This window comes from Populus alba, chromosome 13 (genome assembly GCF_005239225.2).
Source record: "Populus alba chromosome 13, ASM523922v2, whole genome shotgun sequence".
NCBI classification, from domain to species: Eukaryota; Viridiplantae; Streptophyta; class Magnoliopsida; order Malpighiales; family Salicaceae; genus Populus; species Populus alba.
In genome coordinates this window covers 4,623,157-4,648,830 of record NC_133296.1, presented here as the reverse complement: position 1 = coordinate 4,648,830, position 25,674 = coordinate 4,623,157, and the positions used below count along the sequence as shown (strand labels likewise).

Sequence of the window (25,674 nt, the reverse complement as noted above, 5' to 3'; positions counted from 1 at the left end):
CGCGACCTACCCAGATGGAAAAAAATGTGATATTGACAAGTGTGAAAAATAGGACTTACCTGGCGAAGTCCTGAGGGGATGACAGAAAGAAGGGCTGGAAAACTTGGTGCTTCCTGATAAGTCCTGATCATAGGATTCGAAAACTCGGTGTTTTCCTTACTGCAAGGGTTGAAAACTCGAGGCTTCCCGATTGCAAGGTTGATCTTTTCATTTTCTTTGGGATTTTCCTAATGGTTAGGGTTCATCCCATCGTTCCTTTTATTCCATGATTCAAAACCGATTCTTTATTATCATCACCACCATGCTTCTTTCTTTTTCCACCATCTCTGTTGGACCTCCTTAAGGATTTTCCTGTAACAATTCAAAAATATGTGCAAAAATTTTTTTTTTTTTTTTTTTTAGGTTAGATGATCATTGCATGCATCCTTTACCTGATTTGAAATATATAGGTCCCCCCTTTTTGATTGCTCCATCGTCATAGGGTGCCTTTGTTTTCATTCCAAAGCTTTCCCTTGCTCTTTTCGATGCATTGGCTCATTCATGTGCAAGCCATCCACTCAGCTGCAAATGTAGTGCCCAAAACCCGGGCTGGTCTTCGACAATTACTGCTTGCATCGTTTCATCAAGCTTGACCCTGCCCCCAAGTGTGGTACTGCTGATTCATCATGAAGGATTTTTTCCCTGGCTTCTTTTGAGAATTATCCTCTGATTGATTGTGTGCATCATGCCAATACCCATCAAAATTGTTAATCAGTCATGAACTTGCCTCTATTTGAAACAGTACTCTTCAAGTACATGTTATCATCAGCCTTCTTGGAACTCATTCAGTCATCCAATCATGCATCTCATAGCTTGCAGTACAAAGGCTCATGGTTGTATGCTCAGTGCTCTTCTCATGGACTCCTTTCAACTCTTCTAATCAGATTGTGAAAAAGAAATGTCTCATCCTCATCAATGATGCTGCTTTTATCACTCATACTCATGTAGTGAAGCACTCATCTGGCCTTCAGAACAAGTTGTCCCACAATCAATCTTCGAGATGGGTGCCTTTCCGACATTTCATTCAGTGCAGTTGTGTGATAACATCTGTCTATAACCATGTTTCAAAAGAATGACAATATGAGATTGTCCTTTAAGTTCAGCATTGTTCCACAGTCAGTCTTGGTGATGTGTATCTTTCACCATTCAATTGCATTCATTCATGTATCCTCAACGATTGCTAGCCATGCTTCAAAAATGATGGTATGAAAGTGTCCTTCAAGTACATCCTTGTTTCTCCATTAGCTGACAGGGTTCCCTAGAGCATGGGCTATTTTGGAACGACATTGCCCCAGTATCATCTGAATGTGCTCGTTCATTGATTATCTGTCTTTGAACATCATTGTCTTCAGTTCACTGATTCATCATTTAATCATCTTTCATTGCCTCATAGCTGATCTGAGCATTGCTTGTTTTTCCTTTTCAAGGTCTACTGTAATTGCCCTCAGCCTGCTCAACTTTTCAAGTAGTGTCGAGGATTTCAATGTCATTTCTATCAACGATTTTGCATACTCAATCAATGTTCTTCTGTGTTTTGATAATCTTCCTTGTTCTGGAATCAACTCTCATACTTCAAAGATCTTGTCTATTCAAAGTCTAGTTTGTTGAAATGAAATCAGAGATGTCCTTTTTGAAAATCTTTTGAAAAATCAAGCTTTTTGATCAAAGACCCAACACACTGTTATTCGAAATACGCAGTCCTTTGATTGTCTTGTATTTTGAAAACAGAAATTGACCCAATATAGGATTAAAAATGGCTTTTTCCATGGTTTCTTTGTATCAATTTGAATCCTTGATATTGGTATATCATTTATAGTCTATGATTGAGGTGACCGTTGTATATGAATTTCAAAAAGAAACAAAAAATGCTCAAGTCAAAACTCAGGCTTTATCAAGAAAGGTTGTTTCTTTTCTTAGCATTTATTTTATCAGCATGCATAATAACCAGTAGCTTAATTCATGAAGTCACGACCCTTATGGAAAAGCTCTTTAAGTTTTGAGAGCGCCATTTATCGGTTCAAATTTCTTGCTTGATTAAAAAGGGCTTTTAAAAGCACATAATGCAGGCTATGGTTCATGGCTATGAAAGAAAGGAATTTCACAGGCTCAAAAGGTGTTTGAGGGTTTCAAAGACCTAGGATCAACATCAACTATTCATCAACTCTTTTCTATTGTTGTCTTTGTAGAGGAAACGACATATAACCTTGTTAACCTCAAAGTTTAGAGTTTTCTTAACATAAGTCATAATGCAAATCCACATTTCCTTGATGAATAACCAACCTTAATCATCTGATAACATCAGAGGCTTTATAATGGACACCAAAAGTCACGTTTATAGCTTAGTCTTTTTTCTGGTATTGACTTTTGTTGTGCCTTTCCTTGATTGAAATTTCTTTTTGCTCTTTATAGACTTGATAGGCGTTTCTCCTTCCTTTACCTTTGACTTGTATTTAAGTGAAGGTAATTTCAACTTCCCCTTTTTTTTTCGTTCTCTTTTTTTCATAGCCTTCCTCAAAACTTTCTTATATGCCCCCAGTCTATGTGTTTACTTTTAGCTCTCTCTCAATCATTGCACTTTTGTTCTAAAGCCTTTCCCTTTATCCATTAATTATATCAATGTCTCCAACATATCTCTCATCTGCCCCCAGTATGGGGTGTGATCCTAGTCAGGGTTTTTATGAAAAGAATATTCTATCCAGCTCAAAATGGGACTACAAGGGATATAACTTTTAGAAAGTGAAGGGATATCAAAGATGGCCTTTTCTCATTTCAAGCAAGGTCAGTTAGAACCGATAAATTTTGACCTCATCTAGTGTAATGATTTGGACTTGTAAGAATCATGATTCACGAGTCCATAACTACCGAATCCACTACATGTCATTATGCATACTGCTAAAACTTAGCTATATGATGTGTGGTTTAGTTTCATGTAAGGGCTCAAAATTTGTTTGGTCACCTCATGTCATTTCAACAAGAATCGAGTCATTTCTGCAATCAAAACACTTTTAATCTTCAGGATTGATTATCCTTTATCGCATGTTGGAGTTTGATCAAAATATTTTATCAAAATAAAATGTTAAACATCTGTTGATTTCAAAACAACAAAGAGACAAAGCAAGACATGTTTCGTTGAAGGATGAGATGTGATCTCAAAACAAAATGCAGAATTCCAAAACAATATGATTGACTGTTCATCACCATTCTTGAATCAGCTTTTCTGGCAATATTTGCGTTTTGCCAAGCGCTTTCGATCAACATGTCATTCTGAAGATGTTCGGGGACAATATAGCCAATGACACCCTCCTTCACCGACTCCACTTGTCTCTTGCTCACCAACTTTCAGACTCAATTCTTGCAATTCTTGAAACTGTTCACTTGAAATGGTTGAGGACCCCACCATGACATCACATCTCTTGTCTGGATTATACCACCTAGAAATTGGTGGTTGCATGGGATTTGTCGGAGTCAAGCAAAATTCTGGAATCTGGCAGATGCTGGTCGACAAACTTAAGTGGTAGAGGAATGTCAATCTTGGCAAAGACATTTGAGCAATTGATGCTACCGTGAGGACCTGGCTAGACCACATAATTAAGGTTTCACACCGTCAAAGTCATCTCCTGATTCACCTCTCATCATTGTTCTGGAATCCATGGCAGATCCTTCAATCTTTCCTCTCTTCATAGCTTGTTCAATTCTTCGGCAAATCCTCACAACATCATTTCAATCTTCCAATGTTGTTGTGGTTGGCTGCGGATTGTTAGAAAACTTTCCAACAACTTGGTAATCTTGGCAGCGCCCAGAAACTTGTAGTATCGCCACTACCGACGTGTGGAATCATGTCTTATCTCTTTTATGGGAGAAAATGATGGACATGAATCTCCTCTATTTCTTCTTTGATTCCTCTCGAACGGTGCAACAAACACGCACCAATAGAGGAAGTCCTGCTCTGTTGAAGTTTCAGTATTCTTCATGTTTGTTAGTCTAGGCATGTCTCTTCTCTCTACTTTTGTGTTTTAATACTGACATTGTTGGAGAGAAATCATAGATGATCTGAAACTACTGTATTCCTTCTTGGATTTCCCACTTGCGGATCCACAAACAGATTCCTGCCGAGAGAGCTCTGCTACGTTGAAGTTTGAAGTCTACTCATATTTTCCAGACCAGGTCTGGCTCTTCAACCTACTAAGATGTCTTCGTGCTGAAACTGATGAGAGAAATATTTGGAGCATATGCAACTTATAAATCCCCTCTTGCATTCCCAATTTGCAGAGCCATAAATGGATTTTTGTAGAGAGAGCTCTGCCACGTAGAAGTTCAGTGTCTAATCATGGTTTTTCAGACCAACATCTTGTGCTGCTGAAATGGAATTGAGCTCATAATTGGGGTAGCTTCAAAGAAGACTAATGCACCATGTACAAGAGGCTAGTAGTCATTTGGTTCCATTAGATGATGTGGAGGCAATGAACACTTAAAAGTGCAACAAAGCAAGAACCAGAGTTGTCATTAGTTGATGACTGAAGGCATTGTTGCTGTTGTTCATGACTGAAAAGGAGAGGCAGCTTCAATTGATCGTGGACAAGCAGTGTTCCCACAGAAGACTGTGCATACATTCTCTTGCCATTTAAATACTCAACACTTGTTCAAGCAAATCTGAGTCCAGCTACTTCACCTTCGATGCTCTCAACCTTAATCTGATAATGAGCCTCTATCTGACACATTTCTTCACTTTCATCATCTTTCTTCAATCACTTGCAGCACAACTTGTACAGGGGACCTACCTTTCAACCCGGTTCATGCATGATAAATGTATGAACATGTAACGTATATGATGAACTCGCCTTTCGAGGGGTGACAATATGATCGTAACTCTTGTATGATGGAACAAGAATCATGATTTTTGCCCAAACTCTCCAATGAAAATTTTCGAAGTGACGGCCAATGCTTCAAGAAGGGTTTGCTCGGATGCAAAACAAATATTTACGGAGCATACATCCTACAGGCAGGTTCTATTCATTTTACGTGAGACATGGTAGGTTTGTTACTTGGTCTCTAAAAGGGGTCTCTTGTTGTCCCAGTGATTGCCCTCGTAAAGGCAATATAGGGGCCCAGCAGGTAATTGGTTGGCACGTGTCCAACTATTACCAGTCTAAGCACTCAACGAAGAGTTGGGGTTTACACAAACTTCAACCTTGACTCAAGTCATAAGGTAAGCTGCTAGTCCCCCGCCTAACTTAAAGCAGGTGTGTGCTTAATAAAAATTAAAACTTGTGATGCATGAGAGAATTATATACAATGCATGAATAAAACACAAATAAATAAAACAAAACACCAAAGAAAAAATAAAATTGAACACATCAAAACACAAAGCTTAGTCCGATAAAGTTGAAAACAATACCTTCCCCAGTGGAGTCGCCATCCTGTCACACCCCAAAAAAAAAAAAAAAAAATCCTGGCGCGCGGCATCGGCTGGCGATTTTTCTCGTTGTAGCGTTTGCTTTGAATTTGTTCGTGGGAGTCGCCACCTAGTAATTTATTAAGGGCTACTAGGAAACCTGATGTACTGGTCTTGTCAGAGATCATGGGTAAGGGACTGATTGTGGTTAGGGAAGGTATTAGCACCCCTAACACACCCTACCTGAGATAAGCTGCTTCGTGTTCTGATGTGATTTGAAAATTTAAAAATATTAATTAAATTCTTAGGCTTGAATAAATCAGTTATTAAATCCCCGAATATATGTAGAAACTTGTCCTCATATTTTCATGGAAAATACAACTTGATTTTATTTGTCCTTGAGATATTTAACCATATTTAAATTAACAAATAATTCTTTTTGTATTTTTATTTTTATAACATAATAAAAAAAACAAACACACACACACAACCTTCTTTTATTATTTATTTTTCTTCTTTTCTTTTCTTTTCTTTTCTTTTTTTCTTTTACATTACATTTATACAATAGAACAAATAACAAAAATTCAAAACAAATCAAATACAATAAAATCTAAATACACACAGCATCTAGAAATTACAAAAAGGAAAAAGGAAATCCTCGGGAACAGTGTTGCACAGCCCTGGGTGTCATCTGAACAGTGGCGGCGCGTGGACCTCACGCACCGCCGCCACTGGCGGTGCGTGGGTTCACGCGCCGCCCAGAAGAAAGAACGTGGAGCAGGGGGTTGGGTGGCTTCCTCCCCTCTTCGTTTTTCTACCGGGGATGACCTGAAAAATAACCAAAGCCACAACAAACAATTGATTTTAGTTTTTTATTTCATTGTCTTTGAAATCGGCTTCGGTTTTTTAGATCCACTCCGTTTCTCTGCCCCTTCCCTTTTCTGTTTCAGGTGGGTCGGTTTGCTATGGCTTTGTCTTCTGCAGCCCGTGGCCCCTGGAGTTGTTGCGGAGATGGGCGAAGTTGCTGGCGGCGTTGAGGCGGAGGAATGGACAGATCGGTGGCGGCGAGGTTGCTGCAGAAAGGGGATGCCTTCGGTGCTGCCTAGGGGCAGATCCGTGGTGGTCTGAGAAGATGATGGGGGCTGCTCTGTGGTGGAGGAGGAGCTGGATGAAGACGGCGGACGAATCTGGCGGTGGCTGGCTTCGGTGGGTGTCTCTGCTGGTGCTGGTGCTGTTGCTGAGGGAAGAAGGAGCGGCCGAGAGGGAGAGAGTTCTGGTGACCGGCGGCTGTGGGGGGAGAGGCAGAGGTGGAAGGTCCAGTGGTGGTGGCTCCGGCGTGCTGGGGAGAGTCTGAAAAATGGCAGGGACGACCGGTGTGTAGAAGAAAAATAATCCGGGGGGGAAGTTTGGGCTCAAAGGGAAGAAGAGAAAAAAAATGAGCGGCTGTTTGGGGGCAGGGGCTGTTTGGCTGGTTTCGAAAGAAGAAAAAAAAAAAATGTCAAGGGTAGGGGGCGGTTGCCTTGAGAAAAATGAAAATGGCCAAAAGAGAGATGACGAGGAGATGGGAAAAAGGCTGTGGCTGTTGGCAAGCCAGCCGGGGAAGAGGAAGATGGAAAAAAAATTCAGGGGGGGAGGCTAGCGGCTGCCTTTCGGTGAGGGAGAGAAAAAGCTAAGCTTTTAGGGTTTCAGCTGCCTCTCCCTCAAATTTCAAAATTGCCCTCATGTATCAAAAATTGCCCCCCCCCCTTTGTAAGTGTTGGAAACCAGTATTTATAGGCAAAAAATATTGCCAAGTTTTCAAAATTGGTCCCTTAACTTTCTTTTTTGTAAAATTTGATTTTTCTTGTTTTTTTGTATTTTTTTGAAAACGAGCAATATCAACGTCGACTCGATGAGGAAAATCAATGATTTTAAAAACGACGCGTGAAAAGTCGAACGCGTTTGAAAATCTTTTGAGAAATTAAATTCTTTTTAAACGACGTTGAAAATGCTAAAATGACGAAAATATATTAAAAAACATATTTTTTGGATTTTCTTTGTTTTTCTCTATTTTTGGATTTTTTAAAAATATATAAAAAACATGGGTCAAAAATTGGGTAGCAACATGGATATCGCATGGCCTTTCTACATTTTTTTAGTCGGCTCACCAATGGACTAGCTAAGCTCCCATAGCAATTTCTTCACAATCAGGTACAGTAACTTGCCAATTAAAAACTATGACTCCAAGATGTAATTATAAAACTGTTACCATAACAACAATTGGAATAAAGAGATAACTCAAGTTCGTTATAATGAACAGTGCTATTAAATAATAATATTTAGAGGCGCTTGATAGGGAAGTAATTATTGATTTTAAATGTAATTTTTGCTTGAAAAAATATTAGAATAATTTTATATATAAAAAAAATTAAAACACTTTAAAATAAGAAACAAACACGTAGTAAGAGGTGGGGCAATTTACGTTGCCATTTAACATTCATGTACAAGTTTGAAGATACAGTTACCTTAGGTTTCTGGTCAAACGGGACAAGATCGTGAAAGGATGGCTTGGGAAGTGATGACAACGCTAAATCCAAAATCTGATTGCCATTCCAACTTCCAATGACTTGAAAAGCTGATGTTGAAATGATTAATGATGTCCTTTTCTATCAGTTTGATATCATTTTTTCAATGACTTGGATGGGCAGATGATATTAATCGGTTTTTTTAAAAATAAATATAAATATTTGAATTATTTTGTATATATCTTCATATATTTTATAGATTTTAAAATTAATAATTATATAAAAAGCTAGTAAAACTTGAAATAATAATATTTAAATAAAAAATTTAAAACCTAACTAATTAAATAATACCATTTTATTAATCTATTTTTATTTGCATAGAGGTTATGCATAATCAACTCATATCCTTTCTCAGCATGGATTTTCATATTTCATCTCTCTTTCCAATTAATAATATTTCCATTTCAAAGATAAAAGAAGTTAAGAGTAAATGTCACTATAAATTACTATCATACATAGCTCTATATATGAGACCTTATTATACATACATATATAGGATTAGGAAATGGTCATCAAAGTCTTCTAATGGACATTGGTTTTTTTTTTTTTTTTTCCAAGCACCATAAACTTGGGACTAAGAAACACCAAAACTTGATCTGATAAAGAACATGACACAATTATATAATTTAATTTTATACGTTTTCTTTTCCTTTTCATTTATTTTCCTTCCTGTTCCTGCTCCTCTTCTTTTGTTATCCTGGTAAAATCAGTGAGATGGCAAGATTCTAGAACAAATTAAAATAAGATAGCAGGAATTAAATAATTCTAGTGCTTTCACTGATAGGGTGACATGTGAAATCCACCTAAACTATATACTTTAACCTTTCATGCAACAACTCCCTGTACACATTTTCAAGCAGCTGATAACAGATTAGGTTTAAATGTTGCCCAGAAAGTCAATGTTACGTGAAATTTCCCATCATTCCCTGAGATGGCTCCTTCTGAATAATAATTGATTCATGTCAGATGATATGGCTCTATTTATTTATTTATTTACACCATGCATGTGGTTCGGAGAAGACGCTTGCATCAAGAGAGACTCCATCGATCCAGAACATGCCTGCCATCAAAATTCTCCCTACTCTCTAGCTACATTCTCCATTCGCATTATTGTTTTCTCTCCAGTCGAAAGTGCTGTGTTGATTTTGAAACTTGCAAGCGTGAACTTGGATGAAGTTACAAATGATGATGAAGACTAGCGTAGCTAGTGGTGTTATTTATATTGATTAGGAGCTCAGGATCCAAGAGACTTGTTCTAGGCTGGCTAGGTATGGTCTCTTCACTTAAAAAACGTCTAATTTTTAGGACGAAACCTATTACGAGACAATCCACTCGAGGTGACGAAATCTGGAAATATATTTCTTCTAAAAGAGCCAATCACTTAACAAACATGAGCTATATCCAGATAGATTTTTTATTTGGATTAATCTGTTGTCCTTAATCTTCTTGGGATGTGCTTCTGCACCTGTTTTTGGTTCTGCCATGTCCTGGCTTTATTTATTGCTTACAAAAAAGAGAGGAAAAAAAAAAAAAAAAACCACGAGCCAATATGTTTTGGCTGTCAAACTTCTTAATTAATGATACCACGAGCAATTTACATTTGATAGGAAAGTCAAGGGTTTGAGATGCTTTGTTATTACTATCTTACCCTCTAGTTGATGTCTTTTCATGACAACCCACCACGAAATTATTAATTTAAGACGGAGCGATACCTCTTGAGAGGACTTAATTAGTCGTGTAATTTGGTCATTTATTCGTGATATTAATTAAGAATTTGGTTATATATTATTTTTTTATTTGGAAAAAAACTTATTCATCGATCGTCTCGACTTTTAATTTGAGTGGAAAAGTTATTAATTTCTAACTAAACATATTTATAATTAAAGAAAATAATGTAAAATTAACTACATCTCTCTAAATCCTAATTGTTCATTAATTTGTTCTTACAGTTTACTCGAAGAGATACGCGGTTATCGATAGAGATCGTTGAAAAGCAACGCTTTCCGGGTCGGTGGGTCTAATGTTACCACCCGGCAATTTCCATAAAGTCTCGCAACTAATAATTTTCCGAACTATTTATTCTTCTTGGAGACGGTGGCCGACTAGATGGAGAGAGAGAGAGAGAGAGAGAGAGAGAGAGAGAGAGAGAGAGAGAGATCAAGTCTTATGGTTTTCGTCATCTTAGTTAGAACAAACATGTCTAACGTTTGTGAGTGTGCGTTGCAAGAAATCAAAATTATGTTCCACCGTAGTCCTAGCTAGCGGCGGGTTAAATATTGCCAGGTCTTATGATCCTGCCATGTAATTCATTGCAATTAAATCTCCATGCATGTGAAACATCAACCGACAATACAAGAACAAAAGCATATGCATACATATGCAGTACAAACCAAGTAGAAATACCGATTAATTAAATCGGTCCATCTTCCGGTGATATTCAGGTGGTAAATTCAAGACTAACAATGAAATAATGACAGTCATGAGACGAGCTAAGCTAGCTGATTACGTTCAAATTAAGCTAGAAAAAGGAATGTTCATTTTCTCAGGCGACAGCGAGGGTTTCTTCCTTTTTCCTGGTGTGCGAAAACGCGTAGTAGAATCTTGATTGGTTGGTCCCTAGTCTCCAGCCTCCATGTTTTCATGCAACAAACAAGGATCTAATATATATATATATATATATTCTGCTCTCTGTGTTTAGCTTGTGTTGCTTACATACTAATTACTTGAAATTAAATACCTGCTATTTAGCTAGATTCCCTTTCACTACTAGCTACAAAAAGATTTGGACCAAGAAACCCAGTTAAATTTCCTGCAAGTCTGTGACCTATAACAAAAGCTTTGCTTTGAATAGAAAGGAAGCGGGGTGGGTTACACTCGGATCATTTTTTTTTTTTTTCAGATGATCCTGCCAAGTTCTAGCTTAGCTGATCTCTTCTCTTTCAATTACCGATTCAAGTCTTTCTCTCTTGCCTCTCTCTCTTACATGCTCATATGTTTCTGTTTTCTGTTATCTCCTTTCTGAAAAAAACTTCACTAAAAAGAGAATAAAATTCAAGTGACCTAGCTAGCTGTACCCACTTTATGCACCTTGACTGGAAAAATGTTTCTATCAAAAAGATTGTTATTTGAAAAACATGTGGACTGCAGATAACAAAGATCATGGTTAAGTGTAATATATTATCTTTCACAAATCAAGCACAATCAAGGTTATATGCAATGCTTTTTTCTTTTTCTTTTTTTTCTAATATTATTATTAATTGTTTTATAAAAAAAAAAAAAATCCAACCTTCAATACAGTGTCTTTGCGTGCTCTCACGTGTGAACCAGACACAAGTAATAATTGATGTTAGACCAAATTTAATAAGAAAACTTGATCGTGCATGATACGACTACTTTCAAGTATTTCCAAGTCACTATATATCTCACTTTTTAAAATATATATATATGACGATGATCACTTGAAACTACACAATGATCTTAGTTGTGAAAAAAAATCAAGAGCACCTTAGCATGAATCAATTGCTAGTTATATTGGTAACCAATCTACAAGTTTAATATTTTTAGATGAAGATCAAAATAAAATTTATATTATTTTATAATATATATAATTCCTTAAATAAAAACCCTTTAATCTTAAAATTTGTATAGACTCGCACTATTTTATACTTAATTTTAATCAAATAAATAGAAATGATGAGATTCAAACTCATAATTGCTTAATCATTAAAGTTTTAATACCATAAAGAAAAATCTTCTCAACATAAAAAATTAAATTATTAGGTAATATTTTAAAATATAATTTATATTATTATTTAATATAGTTAGAGACTTGTTGCTTGTAATCCTAGGTAGGAATGCTCATTTTGGCTTGAGACAAATAAAAACTTGCCTAAGAAACCAAGCTAGTAAGGTTGATAATGTCATCACAATGTTTTTAATTCAAAAAATCTCACAGAGTGGCACCTAAAGCGTAGATTCAGGGAATGATTCACGTGATTCTTGAACCTTTTATTCTCAATATATATGAGGTTACATGTATGCACTTGTCAATCTCAAATTAATTTAAATTTTATGTGCTGCGATTTCTGATGATCCATAGAGCAGAAATGACTCTTTAATTTCTTGCTAGTTCTCCCTGCATATAACTTGTTGCCTCTTCTTATCGCAAGTGACATGTATCTAGGCCGATTTAGAGAAATCAAACGTCATCCTAGCCACCTAGCGTCAAGTTCTCAAACCAAAAAAAAAAAACACAAGTAAAACACCATCCTATTTCAAGTTCAAATCCCCTTAACCAAGCATAGAAAATAAACGCATCGGTCACGCATTTCTCATTAAAGAAACAAATTGATAAGCATTATGTTAACATTTATTTAAGGCTTTAATTAGCTTGTTAAATTCATTATCGTAATATCTAGCCGATGCCGTGTCGAGGAAATGCATGGAATATTTAGTAGAGTAGAATAAAGTGTTTCCAAAGATGTTTTTTCCTTGTGAAAATATATATATAAAAAAAATTAATATATCAAAACAATTAAAAAAAAAAAAGTCAAGCCAAACACATTTTTAAAATACAATTTCAAACAAAAAAAAAACTGTTTGGATTGTTGCAATTGAGCACGGAATCATGGATTAGAGTAAAGTGCATTTGGAGGGTATACACTTATTTCATTAATTTGCATCTAAAGAGAAAATGCACATTAAAAAAAAAGACCGAAGATATTCAGATACAGAATAGAAGATAGCACGAGAATAAAATTGAACAAAGTATAAACAGAAAAAATAAAGAAAACCCGAAAGAATATTAATGCACTAATATAAAGAACATGTACATGAAGCTTTTATATATATTCATGGCATCATCCCTTTGGTGTCTACCAATCAAATAAAAATGAAATCCGTAAAAGGATGGACACCGTGAACTAATCTATACAAAGTATTTATATCAATCCAAAGAAAACTTTTCAAATTCTAATCAAGATACGTAGCTAGTGGAGAGAAAACTGTTGCAAATTTATGTATCCTGAGGTTTTTCTTCTCTTTTTTTCTGGTTACATATATATGTCCTAAGAATCTATAGAACAAATTAATAAACAACGCGAACAAATATGTTCTCTATAATCTTCAGTAATCCCACATGTAATCTGCTATGGGACCAGCTAATGGACCCTCAAGACTTTCGTAAAACTCATTGTGGCTTCCTGTTTCTTGCTTCGATACGACAGAGGATATCTCAGTTGTGGTGTTCACGTCTGTGCTAAGTCCAGTGTCCTGTGAAAGGCTGACCATAGATTGGTTAGATGAGAACTGCTCAACCTTGCACTGTTTCTCCAATTGATTAGATGCTTCTCCATAACTATTTCCCGCAGCTAATGCTCTCAGAAAGGTTTGGTCATTGTTGCCAAAGGTAGAGTTTTGAAAGTTTGGAAATGAATTGGCACTTTTTCCTTGCTGCAAGTAAACAGGCATATTGGGATTGGTTTGAAAGGTGTAAAGAGGGTTTGAAGCTGGAGTTTGAAGGTGAAAACTTGAGTTTGGTGTTTGGTAGTTGGTATTTGAAGGTTGAACAAAGCCTTGATTGTTGTTGAGCATGCTAGTATTGGAGAAGTAATTTCCATCCGAGGATCTTGAAGTCATCATTGCCTTGAACTCATTGTCATCGGCATCGCTGAAGCTGCTGGTGTAATTAGGGGGGTCCATGAGAGGTGGGAGTGAGGAGTGATCCAAGAAATCATCTCCAAAAGAGTTCGTTCTTAGGAGATCATGAATTGAAGTTTTCTTCATGCCTGTGCTCTTATGGAAAATCCTACAAACAACCCATTCATCCTGTACAACAGCATAGTAAAAAAAAAAAAAAAAAAAAAAAAGAGACATGCTTAATTAGTCCAGATTCTTCGTTCACACGAAAGCAAAAGCAAAAGCAAAATATAGAGAGAAGAATAAAAAGAAATGAAAAGGCTTTAAAAGGATGTGACAATAAGTAACAGCTTAAGCTTTCTTTAATCAAAATCAAGAAAACGAAAAGGAAACAAAAAAGGTGGAATTATTTTGTGCATGTGAATCGTACCCTTGCTGCTTTGGAGAGGCTGTAGTAGGAGAATTTGCCTTCAAGCCTGTATTCATGCATAACCCAGCTGGTTTTCTCTCCTTTAGGAGCTCTCCCTCTGTAGAAAACAAGAGTCTTCTTCATTCCAACAAGGCAATTCTTCTCCTTGTGAATTTCCTTATCTTTTCCTGTAGCCTTCCAGTACCCAGATTCAGTCGCCCGGTTAGTTCTCATACCGGTCGGATATTTCCTATCTCTTTGGCAGAAGAAATACCATTCACTCTCTCCCATCTTTGCTTTCTCTGTTCAAAACAAGTATTTTCAATAAGAATTCCCAAGAAATTCAGCAAGAAAATGAAAAATAATCCAAGAACAGAAAAGAAAAAGGTTTTCTTAATATTGACCCCAAAGAAATAAAGAAAGATCAAAACTTACTTGGCAGATCCCATGGTTCACACTTGTTGAGATCAACTTCACCAATAGCAATTGCACAGAAACCACTTTTCATCACCTTCTCTGTAAGGTAATGACTTATGATCTCTTCATCTGTTGGATGGAACCGAAAACCCGCTGGCAAATGAATCTGATCGTCTCCTTTGTTAACCACAACAGCTTCGTCCATATCAATAGCTCAACACTGACTAAAAACTTGCTTCTTTCAGAGAAACTATATGGATAAATAAACACACAAGACGCAAGAAACAGACTAGAAAAGGAAAGATCAGCTAGCAGGCAAGAGAGGGCCGGGGGAGGATTTCTAGTGTTCTTTTTCTTGAAAAGAAATTTGAAGAGAAAGAGAGCAGTTAAGAAAGTAGAGCAAAGGTCTTGAAGAGGGCTTAAATAAAGGAGCTTGTGGAGCAAAATATTGCCGTCTAACAAGATCCGTAGGCTGCAAGTAAGCCTTGTTTGAAGTCCTGAGGAAACCACCGCTGGGTTTTTTTTTTTTTTTTTTTTAATATGTTTTTGTGCCGTGCTGTTTTCTTAGCTGGCTACTATATCTACCTGTTTGAAAATTAATGTGAAAAAGGGAAATGGTAAAAGGAGCTTTTATTCTATATATTATATTCTGGTGGGGGGACCCATGTAGCCTAGCAATTAGCAATAAATAAATAATTAAAACTCAAAAATCCAAGCCCTTTTTATCTTCCTAAAAGTTAAACTACCTAACCATTTGAGAATAATTTCAAGATCCTAATCAATCAGCGTTTTAGCTTCTTGATTTTTCCTTGTCGATTTTCAATTTTATTTTTTTTCTTTGCTTAATGGATTAGCTTTGCTAGCGAGCTGCTGTTGTTGGGTTGGCTTGGCTTGGCTTCGTGCTGAAGCATGAAGGATCATTCCCCGCAAATATGCAAAGCATAAGTGGAGGGAATCTAGGGAACTATACAGAACTTAAAAGTCAAAAGATGAAGAAATTAGAAATTTCAAGCTTTCTGAACATTAGATGGGACTCAGCTGGCCTGCTAATTATATTACTTGCATATTTTATTTCAATCTTGTAATGTACATTTAAGTTATTTTAAAAAAAAATAACTATTTTATTACCTATTTTATTCTCCAACACACCTCCTCAAATAAAAAAAATTTAAACTTAAAATTTACACAGATCAACATTATCCTGTATTTAATTTTTATTAAATAAATAGATATGATGAGATTCAAACTAGTGACCGCTTAATCAGCAAGGCTTTGATACTATGTTAAAGAATCAATTTAACCTAAAAGCTTAAATTTTTAAATAAAATCTCAAAATATAATTTATATTATTATTTAATAGTTATTTGATATAAGAGAATTCTACAAATCTAGGATTGCATTTACATATTCTTCACTCATGTTGCTGTTAATTACAAGTAGTGTTTTCTTAATGCAAAAAACAAACACAATTTTAGGCCGTGTATAATTTTATAGTTGGAAAATATTTTAAAAACAATTTAAATTTTTTATGCTTCAATTTAATTTTTTTTATATTTTTAGATTGTTTTAATGTACTATTATTAAAAATAATTTTATTTTAATATATTTCCAAGCAAAAAAATAAATTTCAAAACCAACCACTACTTACTCTGCAGCAAATTGTACATTTTCAATGCAAGATTTAGAAATCTAAACAGATTGCAAATTTCCAGTGGGTAGAAATTGAGACAAAATTACCAATTGCAACTTTTCGTATACGGGAATCTTTCAACGTTCTTCATTAAGCAATTTATTAGACCCTTATTCGATCCCTTAGTCTTTGTAGACATTCTGGGCAATATTTCACATATATATATATATATATATGCAATCCGAGAAGAAATTGAGAGCTATTAATTTTAAATGATTTTTCGGAAACTTCCGATACAATACATGTGACTATTCCACACACACACAGACAAAGAAAAATCTCCAAGGTAGGAAATCAAAACAGCTTTTTGATGCTTTAATTGAAAAGGAATGATGCCAAATATCTCAGAAACGTTAACTAGAACAGTAATAGCCTGCAATTTGGACCCTCTCCACTGTATATTAATTAATCAGCTAGTCAGTTGAAGAAACATTGAATATTAGAAGGACAAAAAAAAAAAAAAAAAAAAAAAAAAAAAAAAAGACCAAACCCATGTCTTCTCTTATCAGCCTTAAATTAAATATGAAAAGACACATTTATCCATCAACCATCCCTTGATTTTCAATTAGATGGACGGAATCAGAAAATAAAATTAAAAAGAGCTAATATTTCAGTTGTTTTATTATTTAAGCTAAAAAATATAAATATTGTTAAGAAAAGGATTGAAAAAATATTGCCGCCCGTCTCCGCCCCTGATCTCCAAACAAAAAGAAATCCCAATTGAATATCTAACATTAATTAGACCCGGAATTAAAACTTAGAAGATCCTAAATTAAAGAAGGATTAATTGGCATGATCGATGGGTGATGCCCAATAGACAATAAACTTAATTGGAGATATTTTTCGTTTGAGGATGCAATTGAGAATTAGATTATAATTAAGTGACTTAATTAAGTCATCCATCTCTGCATCAAGTCCTTGACAAATATTTTATTATTAGAATATATAGCCTGATCGGTTTCGACTGATTCTTTGAAGCTGTTGGTTTAGCAGCAGAAAAATATTTTTGATAATTATAAATAAAATTAAAAAAACACTTATCACAAATTAGTCTTGAATACGAGTGAATTATTACCTAGAAGCATGTAAAATATTCATAAATGCAACAATCTATGACTTTGATATATATTTCAACACTCACCATCAAATATCAAGGAGACGAATATTGAATAGGATCCACATGGCTCCTAACACCGAGTCAAGCGATAATTAAATAATTAATCACTAATTTGATCACTAATAATAGTATTTGCAAAATCCCCATGGAATTGACTAGTGAAAGTTGCTACGAAGCTCTCATAAAAAAAAAAAAAAAAAAGTCATTCCCATGAATTTAATTTGCAATATACTATTAATATAAAAATAACAGCTAAAAACATATATATTAATTTAGCACGTTATTACTCGAATCCCACTAGCTTTTTTATATATATAATAATAAAATCCCACTAGCTAAAACAAGATTTGATGGGAAATACTACTTATTGATTGACTAGCAATTTCCTAAAGCTAGTGGCTTAGTCATGAGCGAGCCACAAGATACTATACAATATAAACATATGTTTCCAAATCAAAGGCAAAATTAAAAATTAAAATATATATATATATATATACCGGCGCCGACTCAGAGAAAACCAAGCTCTATACAACATACGGTTCTAACATCAACTCTTCTTTTTTTTCTCTTTTTTTAACTACTTAGCATTTGCGTAGAAATTGTACACAACCTCTCTTTAACTACTTAGCAAAATTAATTAATGGTTATATAGTTACGTGCTAGTATTATCATATTCAAATCGAGGTTTATTTATATATTAAATAAATTATTGATGATTAGGTGTGGGGGCCAACTAAATCCTTGTTCCACGTGTTGACATTCGAAAGTTGATCACGCTGAGTTGGAATTACTTTCTAGCTTACATCATTGGCGATGCGTTCACACTTATTACTTGACCAAATCTTCCCGTTTGTGTATATGTATCGTCGGCGATGACTAAAGCTGTATTTTAAAAATAATTTTAGGGTGTTTGATTTTTTTTTCAAATTAAAAATAATTTTTTAAAAATTAATATTTTTTAGTGTTTTTAAATAATTTTAATGTGTTGATTTTAAAAATAATTTTTAAAATATAAAAAATATTATTTTAATATATTTATAAATAAAAAAATATTTTAAAAAATAACGTAACTACATTTTAAAAAAACCTTTATATCGTGTGACTTGAAACAAGAAAAAAAACGTGGAAGAAAGTTAGAAATTAGCTATATCTTCAGAATAGAAGTAAACATTAGTGAGCTTATATAAGAATTAATACAGATTATTTAAAAGCACAATGTTTAGGGCAAAAGAAACTAAATAATTTAAAGGCACGTTATCATAAAAAATCATAAATTATTACTAATAATTTAATATTTTTTTATGATGTAATAACTTCCCTATCATATATATATATATATATAATATATATATTAAAAAATTAAGAATATGACAATTATAAAATAACAACTATAATTTCTCAAGTTCGATTCTCTAAAACTTGAAACAAATTGAAGATAGATTAAATTATTAAAATATAAGTCTTTTTGTTTATAGTCTTTTCTTCTTATTATTATTGTTATTTATGAAGAACATAAATTAAAGGAATTTTTTTAGAAGTTAAAATTATAAAGTAATTAAATTAAATTAAATAACCTATTTAATAATTCCATATTAATCGTTATAGAAAATGGAGTGAAGATAATAAATTGTGAAAATGGGAATAGCACCACCCTTAATTATTTATGATATGAGTGTGTTTGATATTGTGATAGTTTTTGTGGTTGCGGTTCGAAAAAAACTTATTTTATAAAAAGTATTTTTAATTGAGATTGGTTTAATATTTATACATGTTTGGTTAGAACTGTGGTTGAATAAAAAGTAGTTTAATGTGTTTGGTTAAATATGCTTTTCAAATTAAGATTATAAAAACAATTAAAAAAAGATATATATATATATTAATATTGATGGTTTTTAATTTAAATATTACAAATTTAACTACCATTATTACATCATTAAATAAATAATATTTTATATCAAATCTTTTTTTATTATTCCATTAACTTTTCTATAATTTCATCACGTATGAAATTCACCTGATAAGGACTATAGGTTCCATTGTTTTTTGAGCATACAACAAAATCAGGTAAAATATCATCAGAAAAAAAAAATTGAAATTACGATCAAGTTCCACAAATGTTACAATCATCATGCGATATTCTTCTAATTTATGTAGTGTTATTAAATAATATGAAATACTAGTTTTTCAAGTAAAATTACAATTTTAAAAAAAATAAAAAAAATTTACTAGGTCAGACGCGATCTAATAAATAGTGTAGACATTGTTCACACGAACAGTGCTAGGTAGTGAGAATCATGGCACTATTCTCATGAACAATGTGCCCAGATAAATTAATTCACCTAAGTACTGTTCACTTTTTGAAGTGAATAGTGTCCAAGTAAATTATTCACCTGTTAGACGTAAGAAAAAGCAGGTGAATTATTTACTTGGCAGACATGAGAAGAAGGAGCTCTCAGCTGCTTGTTGTAACCGGCCATTTCAACCCAAAATACATGGTCCCCCATAAAATAGTCAAGTGTTTTTTTTGGTTTACCAAACATGATATTTTTTGCAATTTAATTTAAAAGCTAAAGCTACCGTGTAAACAAACAACTTCTTTTAATATTGTGTTTAAATGCATTAAATTTATGATAGGTGTTTCGTATATTATTATAATTATATATAATTGTGTATACCTAATTCTAAGAAAAAATAACTTTATATACTTTTTATATTGTATTTATTCTCAGAACACCCTTCTTATTGCATATATTGACTATTGGTTTCATGAATAAACTAGAATATTGCGTGAACATAAAATGAGTGCCTTGTTGCCTTAAAATTAACTTATCTAATTATGGATATGGGAGACAATTTAGTAATTAATTAATTAAAAACTAAATAGGAGAAAGCATGAAATAAAATCATAAAAAGAATAGCGTGTGGACCCTACATGGGGCCTTGAAATTCTCTCTATGCATAGCTTAAAACTGTTGACTTTTATGGCTAAAACCAAACTGCGAAGCAAAGGAGGCACAAATTGGGCGACGATTTGTGACGGCATATTACGAGTGTATTTGGTATTTTTCAGCTTTTGTTTTTTATAGTATTTTTATTCTAAAATATATATTAAGATAATATATTTTTATTTTTTTAAAAATTAATTTTTAATATCAACATATTAAAATAATTTAAAACTATAAAAAAATTAATTTGAAAATAAAAAAATAAAAGACAAATTAATTTAAAAAAAAACATTTTTAAAACGGGCTATATAATTTTTGAATTTGTCTCTGTCGTGGGCACAATTTGCTTTGTCCACACATATTGTGATGAAAGGTACGAAAGTATGACCCAGCAAGCTGATTTGCCCACACGTGGATATAATCATCCTTAAATCTGTTGGCTTTAATATTTTATTATTAATCCAAGAAAAATTTTCTTTTACATATATGTATGGAAGAACATTATGTGACCTTTTGAAATACAGTAATTGTTTCCCTCCTCACTTCATTATTTTGATCTAAATTTTTAGGGAAGATATAGAAAATATTTTTTTATATAAATTTGTATGGTAAATAATGTGTTTTAAAATTTGACAAAGATTTAAAGTTTCTTTGAGATTGTGGTAGCGGATAATGGTTCAAAATGCTTTTTGTTTAGAAATACAACATAATAAAATTTTTTTACTTTAAAAAAAATAATTTTTGATATCAGCATATCAAAATAATCTGAAGGTTATAAATTTTTTTTTTTGCTTAAAATAAAAAAAATATGTGTTTAGATCGTTTTGATGTGCTGGTATTAAATAAATTTTAAAAAATAAAATTTTTTATTTTTTGATGCTTTTATGGTAGTAGTAGTGGTTCAAAATGTTTTTTTGCACTTAGAAGTACATCAAAATAAAAATTTTTATTTTTTAAAAATTTATTTTTGATAGCAGCACATCAAAACAATCTAAAAAAATAAAAAAAAATTATTTTAAGTAAAATAAAAATTTTAAAATTTTTAAAAAACATTGTTTACACCACGTTCCCAAACACACTTTTATTCTCAACATCTAAAAACTGCCACAGAAAAATCTTGATTATTAAAACAAAAATAACTGGATTTATTTATGGATTTGCACGTTAATTTGTCGGGGTGGAAATTAGCTAAAGGGGTGTTTCTTCTCTCTCTTTTTTAAAATTTTTTTTTTCTATTTTGATTATTAATTTGCTAGATCACATATAGCCAGAGGTTTTTCAACTTCCCTTTCGATCAATGCAAGTAAAACTTGATTTTAAATCTTTTAATTACATGTTTTTTATTATGCTGACTAAGATCCGTGCTTGGCAGATAGAAAGTCAAGGGAAAAGAGATATGGAAAGAGAGAAAATGAGGATGCATCCATTTTATGATAAAGGGAACAAAAATGAGAGGAAAAGTAATGGAGAACTTTTCTTTCCGGGATCCCACCATTTTCATAATCTCTTCAAATTGTAGAGGAAATGAGGAGAAGGTTCAAGGACATGGATAATATTTTCTTTTTTTCTCTAGATTTTTGACTTGTTTCTTAGCAAGAAAATTGTTTTTTTTTTTTAAATAATTTTCATGGAAAGTGTATTTCTAAAACATAATTTTTTTTTGGATGGGTAGTGTCATGAAAAATGAATTAGAAAACACTTTTTAGTGTTTAGCCATATCATAAAAAAAATAAATTAAAAATAATTTATTAGTATTTTTAATTTTTTTTAAGTTTCTTAAAAGAATAAGGACTAAATTTAACAAATAAAAAAGTTAAAAAATGATGAAATTAAAAAAAAAATTCATAAATTATTTTAAATAAAAATAAAATTAGCAATTAAAATAATAAAGACCAAATCTTATAGATAAAAAATTTTAATTAAAAAAAAAAAGAAAAACAAAAAAAAAAGGATCAAATGTGATATAAAATCAAAATTATAAAGGAAGTAATTGAAAAAAAAATATTCAAAACAAAATATATAGCAATCAAAAGATTGAGCCAAGTTTGATATAATCAACAAATAAAAAAATATTTTAAAAAAAATTTTATAATTCTGGAAAGTATTTTTTTTTTTCAAAATAAAAAATTTTTTTTTAAAAAAAATCAAGCTAAAAATTTTCTTATTTTATGAGTAATCATTTGGATTTCAATTATAAATAAATGCCGGACATATTTATTTTATTAAAAATATATAATTTGTGTGTTTTTGATAGAGATGCGACTCAACTCCGTTAATTTAGTCACATCACTCAAGTGTTTTTTTTTTTTTTTGGTCTTTCTCGAAAGAGATATATATAAACTATGAGATGATGAATGAGGTCCTCATCTTGAACGTTGATGCTTCCCTCTACACTTTCCTTTTCTGTTACTAATTTCGTTTTCCCTTTGACATAATCTAATACCTAACTTTTACGTTTTATCCACAAAAAATACTATATATTAAATTGGTGGTCCAAATGCTAGCTAGCTAATGTTATATTCACCTTAGTCTCAAGCCATAGAAAACGCAGCCATTGATGTCAGCTACCCTTCCTTTCACAACTCATAATTCTCATCTATGCCCAAAAATAAAAAATAAAAAAAAATCCATATGCAACCGTAACTTTCTCGAATGGTAAGTTTGTTTATATGTGGTATATATATTGTACATCGATCTTACTTATATAATGTGGACCTTCGATAACTGTTTGAAACCAGCCACAACCAACCAGCTTTTTTTAAAAAAAAAAAAAAAAAAAATGAATTTAATATTTAACAAAACCATTTTATTTGCAGAGACCATTAGTGAACTTACCATATACTTATTCTAATTAGCCATTACTACATTTTTTTTTGCGCAGGTTTAAATTATTTTTTTATAATATAAAATTTAAGGTTTCGTTAATATGTTTTTTAGTAGGAAAAGAAGATCTAAAACTATATTAGAATTAACTTGATGTAAACTACTTAAACTTAACAAATTCAAAAACAACTTAGAAAAACAAATAAAAATATAATTTAACTCAAAACAATTTAAGCCAACATTTGTTTTTTCAAGTATTGACACAATAAACATATTAAATCGATTCATATTCAATTACAAAGTTAGCTTACTAAAATTTGTTTTACTTTAGGTTGTGAAATCTTAATAACCCTATAAAAAAACAAATAAGATTTTTTTTTTTCAAACCAATTCTTAATCAACATAATATTGAAGGATGAAATTAAAAATAAAATCAACTAAAAATAAATTGATTTCAACCCCAGGTTAATCTTTCTTAATTCTAGGTTATGTGACTGGAATAACCCTATAAAAAGTAAATTAAACAAATTATGAAACTCAACTCACAATCAACTTAATGTTGAAACGAATGAAATTTAATAAAAAAACACAAAAACCACCCAAGTCAACCAAACAACTAGTGGCTCCCGAGTCATGAAACCAGGATAACCTCCTATAACTCAAATTTAAAACAAATTATTAAGCATAATTCTCGATGAATTCACTACTAAAGATTTTGAATAAAAAAAAAATGAACTAAAAATACAAGAGAAAAAATCCAAGTCAATTGACTTAACCTTTGATCCAGGTTTTAAAGAATCTGATAACCCTATAAAAAATAATTAGGAAGATCATTATCTATCAAACTCAATGTTAAAAAATTAAATTGAAAATAAGAATCAAATAAAAAAGTATAAAACAATGACCCGAGTTAATTCAAGTTAATTTGTCAAATCAAGTAAGAAAACGAAGAATTCCATGGAAAATCAATTGAAAAAAATTTAAAAGTTCAATTTTCAATCAATCTAACTTTCTTAGGATGGGAAAAATGTTTTTTAAAATTGATAATTAAAAAAAACCCGATCAAATAATCTAACACGCAAACTCTGCAATTTAAATAATATAATTATAATTACTTCATAAAAAATAAATAAAAATAAACCCGAGTTAACAGTAAAGAAATTTAGAAACAAATTTCAATTATAGTATTTCGATATACCATCCTTCTAGTATATAGTATATGCTATAATAATACATATACGTAGGAAAGTACCGCAGAACAACTAATTTAAATAATGCTATTTTAATGTCGTACTTAGTTATTTTGCGGCTGAGTGACAGTTGGTGTGCTACTATCGAGACAAGCGGAATAAACAACCCAGATGGACCTCATTATGGCACTTTTCCAGGTGCCCTTTGACCTCAACCTTGAGAAATATTATATTCGTTATTAATCTAATTATCATTTATAATTCTGGTTTAGCCATAATCTTAATTCTTAAGTATGAGAGTTAGATTTAATTTGAAATAAAATTTCTTATTGAATAACTTGACTTTTTCTTTTTGTTCGGCACAGACTTCAGTTGCCCTTTTTCTAGGCCACGTTTCTACGCATGTAGTATAAATGAAATTGTACAAATTTTATCAAGGGTAGTTTTTTTATTATTAATTATTTAATATGGGCGATGTCTAGATTATAAGTATGTCATATACACTTCAAATTATTTTTATTCGAATCCTTGAAATATTAATGATCATATAAATTTTTAATGGGTTCATCATTAAAATGTATATAATAGTCCAGCCACATGAACTTGGGATTTGAGACCACAGAAAAATAACCTCTTGGGGATGTTGATCTTTGAAAGTCGAACGCCTTACCACTTAAACCACTTACTAGAATAATTATTTTTCAAGTATTTTTTTGTGTATATCCATTGCTGTATTTATACATATAATACACTTACTATACAAAATTTATACTATAATAAGTCACAGACAAGTTATTGTATGTTGCTTATTATATTAGTATTTGTTTATACACTACATTTAGTGAACAAATTAATCAATAATAGATTAATTTGAGATTCCCTAACTGGTGAAGATTAACTTATTTGATGTACTATCAGATACTCGTGACCATAGTTTGATTTTTTTTTTGTATAAGATGAAATTTTTATAATATTGTAGAGTGATTTAAAACTATATTAAGATTTGGTGTAGTTTGTTTCTGGTTAATATTTCTAATGTTATATTGTGGTTTGTTTGTGCGCCTCAATTTGGTGATACACTATGTTTAATATTAGTATTTATATTAGAAATGATATCAACACAATTCACTGGTATAATATTAAATTATCTTATAAAAATAAAATTTTAAAACAAACGTTAACCTGGTTTGAGAGCTAGGTTTGTTGTTGATTTTCAAAGCACTTTTCATGCTGAAAGTATCTCTAAAAATAAAATTTTTTATTTTTAAAAAATTATTTTTTGAAAACAATACAGCAAAACGATTCAAAAATATTTAATTTTTTAATAATAAAAATTTAAAAATTAATTTTTAAAAAATGCTAGTTGATCAATATTTCCAAATACAGCTTTAATAGTTGGTGTAGGTTGTCCATGAATACCAAAAGTTTTATCATTCTCATAATAAAAAACA

The 25,674-nt window shown here is 32.0% G+C and overlaps 1 protein-coding gene across 1 annotated transcript; it reads right to left on the bottom strand.

Moving 5' to 3' along the window:
* Positions 1-12,813: 12,813 nt before the first annotated feature.
* On the bottom strand, positions 12,814-14,979 carry LOC118036517 (NAC domain-containing protein 87-like). Its single transcript, XM_035042242.2, has 3 exons — positions 14,477-14,979; positions 14,063-14,343; positions 12,814-13,821 (listed from the first exon to the last, which is right to left on the bottom strand). The coding sequence occupies exons 1-3, from the start codon at positions 14,661-14,663 to the stop codon at positions 13,120-13,122; spliced, it is 1,170 nt and encodes a 389-aa protein (XP_034898133.1). The 5' UTR covers positions 14,664-14,979; the 3' UTR covers positions 12,814-13,119.
* Positions 14,980-25,674: the final 10,695 nt, after the last annotated feature.